The sequence below is a fragment of the Prionailurus bengalensis genome, chromosome F2 (genome assembly GCF_016509475.1).
Source record: "Prionailurus bengalensis isolate Pbe53 chromosome F2, Fcat_Pben_1.1_paternal_pri, whole genome shotgun sequence".
NCBI lineage: Eukaryota > Metazoa > Chordata > Mammalia > Carnivora > Felidae > Prionailurus > Prionailurus bengalensis.
The window spans coordinates 49,891,408-49,897,407 of record NC_057353.1 but is presented as its reverse complement, the minus strand read 5'-3'; the positions used below and the strand labels follow the sequence as shown (position 1 = coordinate 49,897,407).

General features: G+C 36.9%; 1 protein-coding gene across 50 annotated transcripts in view; it reads right to left on the bottom strand.

The window, feature by feature from the left end:
* Nucleotides 1-202: 202 nt before the first annotated feature.
* The window catches only part of RIMS2 (regulating synaptic membrane exocytosis 2), a 604,627-nt gene continuing 598,829 nt past the window's right edge, over nt 203-6,000 (bottom strand). For all 50 annotated transcript variants that reach the window (XM_043601572.1, XM_043601575.1, XM_043601571.1 and 47 more), the window contains 3 exons: nt 5,676-5,777; nt 3,532-3,671; nt 203-3,104 (listed from right to left, as the gene is read on the bottom strand). In XM_043601572.1, coding sequence (XP_043457507.1) covers nt 2,886-3,104; nt 3,532-3,671; nt 5,676-5,777 — 461 coding nt within the window. In that variant the 3' untranslated portion in view covers nt 203-2,885. The remainder of the gene's footprint in view (nt 3,105-3,531; nt 3,672-5,675; nt 5,778-6,000) is intronic.

The following is a 6,000-nucleotide window of genomic DNA, read 5'->3' as shown; positions in this document are numbered from 1 at the left end:
ATGATGTGAGCAGAAATCCTTTGGCTCTTTGGAAACATGCTCTACTGAGGGCTATTTGCTAAGACCAGCAATCTGTTTCTGGCACGGAGAAGGAAAATAAAATTATTTTGTTGTCTTGAAATGATGCACGAGTTCAGGGAAAGCTGCACCACGCTTGGGGATGGGGAGAAGGGAAGCCAGAGAAAGCCGTGCATACAACGTCTGTAAAGAAAATGTTTTATTTAAAGTGTTAAATACCATCACCAGAATGAATTTGATTTACATTAGTTGGTGTTCATTACAGGACTAATCTGCCCTTTTTTATTTTTTTTTTTCCCAACTGGAATTCCCTTTACTTTGAAAACATACTATGTACAGGGCAGCAATGGTCACTGGAATAGTGCTATTTACATGACTAAACCACAAGTCGAGGTGCAGACATGTGAAAATTAAAAAAAAAAAAAAATACACCAACTTTTAAATAAATACTGCATAATGACAAGTATGTACAAATATCCCATACAGTCATGTCCTTCTTATTAAAATTAGAAATAATTTATATAGGAATATGCACAAAAGATTATGTGACTGCATCTTAGTATCAGGAAAATGGTAAACGTTTATTCTACGGGAGAGTATAGACACTATAGGTCTATTAAATCAATTGCTGCTGGTACACAAGTGTCTAAATTATTTCCATAAAGTTTTATTCGTTCTTTTAACAACTTTACCTGGGTCCATCGTAGATCTCAGAATGTCAAGACACAGTCTCGGTGTATTTCATATTGCACCACATAAAGAGAAGGCATTTTTAGTGATACTCATTTTAACTTTTGCACCATATCAAGCATGATAGTTTTTAATGGTCAGCATGGAATTTAGAAAGAAAAAAAAAAAAAAAAGAAGAAGAAGAAGAAAGCAATTTTTGTGCATGGCCTTAACTGGTATGTATGTGGATTTCAAAAGTTGCTGTAAGAAATTAAAATCGACCTGTAAGAATGCATTATCAAAGTGTACATAAAGAAACAGAAAGTGTGGGTGGTTTGTTAACGTTAACCAGTGACTTCTCCTCTCAATAGGGAAACTTAAGAGAAATTCGACCTTGCAGCACCACCCAATGGTAATAACTGTCTGTAAAACCAAAGGCAGGGGTTTGACCTAGGGGATTTGTGGTGTAGACTTTTGGTGATGGCATGAAAGAACTATTAATAGGCAGATTGACTTTCTTTGAGTCACCTAAAAATTGGAGCTTTAAAATTATTTGTTGCATATTTATGTTTACTATATTTCTTTAGAAATATAATTTGTGAAAAATTGTATTTTACTACAGAAAAATGAATTAATAAACAGCCCTGTGTTTCAGGCTCCAAATTTTTAGCAGTGTTTCTATTCACATAGTAAATGGAAATTGGCTAAAGAAATTGCTTTAATTAATTAAAAAACAAAACCTAAGACCTTCTAGAAATAATACTTTAACCCCTGTATGAATAATGCTGGTGCTAAAAACAAATTTATTAGACATTACAATGGCCACATGATTGTAGGGTTTTCCTGTAAACTGAACTTTGAAGGTGAAAATAAAAGTACCATGCACTGTACAACAAATTGCAAAAGTTCAAATATCTTCTTTATCAAATACATGCTGACTTACTGTAATGTACTCCCAAGTCATGTTGCAAAATCCTTTTCAACATGCTTGAAACAAAGAAAGCTCTTAGTTTTTTTTTCCCCCCTTGAGAAATTCATAAATTCAGAAGCATCTATAGCTCTGAATCAAACATGGGGTATAAGGAGTATCAGGTCAAAAACTTGTAATCTTTTAGCATAATCACTCTGGTAGGGAGAAAGAAAACAAAAGATTAAAAGAGCGAAGAGGAAAAGTAAGACAGAGAAGAGGAAGAAAGATGCGAACGATTTGCGCATATCGAACTTCGTAAGATTTGTATATTTAACATGGAAATAAATTGAATATATTATGCTTATTTGTCACATAAAGAGAATTTTAAGTATCTTCTAGAAAGTATTCTCATTTGTAATGTCTGCCAAAACACAGACTATGATCGGTTTAAAGAATAAACATGGTGTCTCTTTGTACCACCCCGTTGCGTTCTCTCCCCTTTTTAAAACCATGCAATAGTGAAATTTACTTTTAAAAATAATATAAATTGTTGAAAATGGCTGATTTTTATTCTTTTTTTTTTTTTTTGCAAGTTGCAGCCCCAAGAAAATAATTTAAGTATTCAGCTAATCTGTGTCCATGCAAAAAAAGTTTAATTTCATTCAGTACAGTGTAGCCACAGAATTTTGTTTTTCAGAGTCCAACACATCGTGGCATTAGTGAATGGCGTGCCCGCCGGAGCTCTGAGTCTGCCACTGTTCACACAGGACTGGCCGCTGCTGGTCACACTCCAGAGGAGGGCTGACGTCTGTCCCGGACCACTTCTTTGGTCTCTTGCTTTTCACCTGATGCTTCCTAGGACTTCACTCCTTGACCTGTAACATGGCTTAATGACTGTATAGCTCCATTTCTGTGGCGTAACAGGGCTTTGGGGTCAGAGAAATGAAGAAAAAGGAACGATAAAAATATAAAGGTGCCATTGAAAAGGGCTTTTGTTGCATGAAACTGACTGATTCTTTGAGATTAATCCATGGCTTCAGATTGGACCAAAACTCGAGTGTTATTGAACTCCAAACCTGATAGTTCTTCATAACTGCTCTTTCACCTGAGGGCCATCTTTAGGGCACAATGTGTGCAACTTCCTCTGAGAACACAGGATCGCTTTGTATCCCTAGAAACAGGCTCAGAAGACACAACATTAAGCATGCAGTGTTACCAGGGTTTGCGACCTGTGATTTTTTTTAATTTTTTTGTAACGCTGGTTGCTATGACAACAGTTTTACAGCTGCTATGAACGAGAGTAAGAAGGTCCGGTTGAACTTTCCAGAGATGATTGGGAAGCTCTTCTTGTCAGAGGGGCCAAGGTTGGATCTACTAGGGAGGAAGGAGGGAAAAGTTTGAACCATCCAATCACCATATTGGATAGCTCCAGTTCATCTAAAAGTATCTGGGCCACTCCCATGAAGGATTTGTGATCCATGCGGCCATAATCTCCCCAGACAATGATCTGTTAGCAAAATACAAAGGAGAGTAATGTCAGTATAATTATGTACGTGAAAACTCGTAAACTAAGATACATTGAGTTACTGTGCGGATATCAAACGTTAAGTTCAAGAGTTGTATTTTAATTGCTGGGATAGTTGTTTTTAACTACTAGAACCCAAAGGTACATGAGGACAAGTGTACTCGAGTGTTACGATCATAAGCAGTCCAGGGAGATCGGAGTCTGTGTATGATGGGGCTTTGCAAGTCTCTAGTTCACTGTGAAAGAAACAACAGCATCTGTGGCTTTATAGCACCAGCCACTGTTGGGACGCTTCCAAGAATTTCGAGTGTGGGCAACCGAAAAGAATGCAATAAGAAGATATGGGGGTGCAAGGTTTGACTCCATGAAAATACTTTCTTATGTAGGGGATAAACAATTCAGTAAATACCTGTAAAACCTTCCCTTGGGGACTTTCTTCAAAAGATAATAGCTGCTGATAAAGGGGTTCCAGCGTTTTTCTTGCCACCTTTGTTTTCTTTTTGGCTATGCAGACTCCATTATCTAACAGATACACCTTTACGTATGGTGCTTGAGAAAGAAAACATAGAGGGGAGAGTTAAGCGATGAGCCATGGTTATGAAATACTCAACTTGCACGTGACATCTACAACAGCTTCACTTTAGGCTGAAAGAGCCAGCAATCAAAAGTCACCACACTGTGTCAAAATCATTAGATAAAGAATAGGTGTTTGTTTGTTTATTTATTTATTATAAAACTGCCATTCAAGTAGTTTTAGGCAATATTAACTCAGAGGCTACTCTGAGTTGTTACTATTATACCATCAAGTGGTTACATAGATTTAAACACTGTATTAAATAAGGTGAACTGCTTCTAGTCCCTAACAATATTCAGAAGAGATGTCTTGTTCAGTCTTTCATCTGTCAGGACTTAAATCTAACTAAATGTGCTAGAAGTTCTATATTGTTTTAGAAATAAATTATAATATAAATACTATAGCTTATATAATAATATAATATAAATTTTATAAATAAAAATCATTTATTTATTATTCCAAGGGGCTTGTTTGTTTGTTTTTGTTTTTTGGTTAATGTTTATTTATTTTCGACAGAGAGAGACAGAGCATGAACAGGGGAGGGGCAGAGAGAGAGAGAGATACACACAGAATCTGAAGCAGGCACCAGGCCCTGAGCTGTCAGCACAGAGCCCGACGCGGGGCTGAACTCACGGACCATAAGATCATGACCTGAGCCGAAGTCTGACACAACTGACTGAGCCACCCAGATGCCCCAAAAGATTTATTCATTGATGGTGGTGTGGGTACAAGATAGCGGTGGGGCTTGATGTAATATGTTCACATTAGCTGGGAAGAGTCAACTAATTATGAATTCCGTGGCTTGAGATGTGTCTGACTCTTCATAAAAGCATTTTCAGGGGCGCCTGGGTGGCTCAGTAGGTTGAGCGTCCGACTTCAGCTCAGGTCATGATCTCACGGTCTGTGAGTTCGAGCCCCACATCAGCCTCTGTGCTGACAGCTCAGAGCCTGGAGCCTGCTTCGGATTCTGTCTCTCTCTCTCTCTCTCTCTCTCTCTCTCTGCCCCTCCCCCGCTCATTCTCTCTCTGTCTCTGTCTCTCTCTCTCTGTCTGTCAAAAATAAACATTTAAAAATTTTTTTAAAAATTATAAAAAATAAAAAATAAAAAAAATAAAAGCATTTTCATGCACGTACAAATTATGATATTCTTTATAGCAGAGTGGGTTGACTACTTCCAAGACTTTTATAAACACAATTGACTTAATCGCTCCTGCAAGGTTGTACAATAGGTAATACACATTATAATTTAGAATTTCTGGAAGGATAGGAAGGAAAGTCAAGAAATTCAAAATTACAATTCAATCAGTGGAGGTGCTGAGGTGAGAAACCAAGTTTCAGAATCTTTACTAATTGTTCTACATAACAGATCTCATGTTCTGTACATCTCTGCACGATGTCTCTGGAGTCTGTGTCATTTTTCACGGCCCCAAGCACCTTAGATGATGACATTTCAGTATGAAATACGTGACGGCACAGTAAAAACTGACAATGGTGCCTCTCTTTCTTTGTACAATGCAGAAAGCAAAAGTTTTCTAATTAGAATGTCCTATAAACAAAGGCTTTTGCTACTTTGGCAACCTGTATATGTTTTTATTCTAATTTCAGGACTTTAAGAATTCCTAAGGAGAATTTTGAAGCTCCAGAGAAAGTAAAGGATAACACAAAATATCAGCTAATCAGAAAAAGAACTTCTTATGTACATGTTGTACAAAATAAATTATCTAAGTGTGGTAGTTTTTATTTTGCAATGGTTTCTACTACATATGTACTTATTTAACAACTTATATTAGCCCTACCAGACCACTCTAACTGAATGCTCACTTAGGATCAACTCACGGACTACTACAGATAACAGACTCCCTTATTATTAGTATCCTTAATTATCTGAAAACCAGGTTTTCAGCGTCTAATCAAAAACAAAGTCTCTGAATTGAAAAGTAATGGATTGCAAATAATAGAAGCATGTCTTCTTTTATTACCTGGCAGTGTCTTGGAACCTGGTTTTACAACAAGGCCACGAGCCCGAATGATTTCCACCTCCAATTGTCCCTTTTTGTCCATCATTCCTACCTGAATGTCACCTAAGGGCATATGAGGAAGAAACAGACAGGCCTTAGTGTACAAATGCAGTAAGAAAAATGCTTGTGTCCAAAGACCTTGGTTTTAGATCATTCTGTCATTTGCCATATAGTTTCCAAAATTCAACTATATTTAAAAATTTATCAATGATACTTTGTTTTTTTATTTTCTATTTTTTAATGTTTATTTATTTTTGAGACAATGTGAGAGACAGAGGGCAAGCAG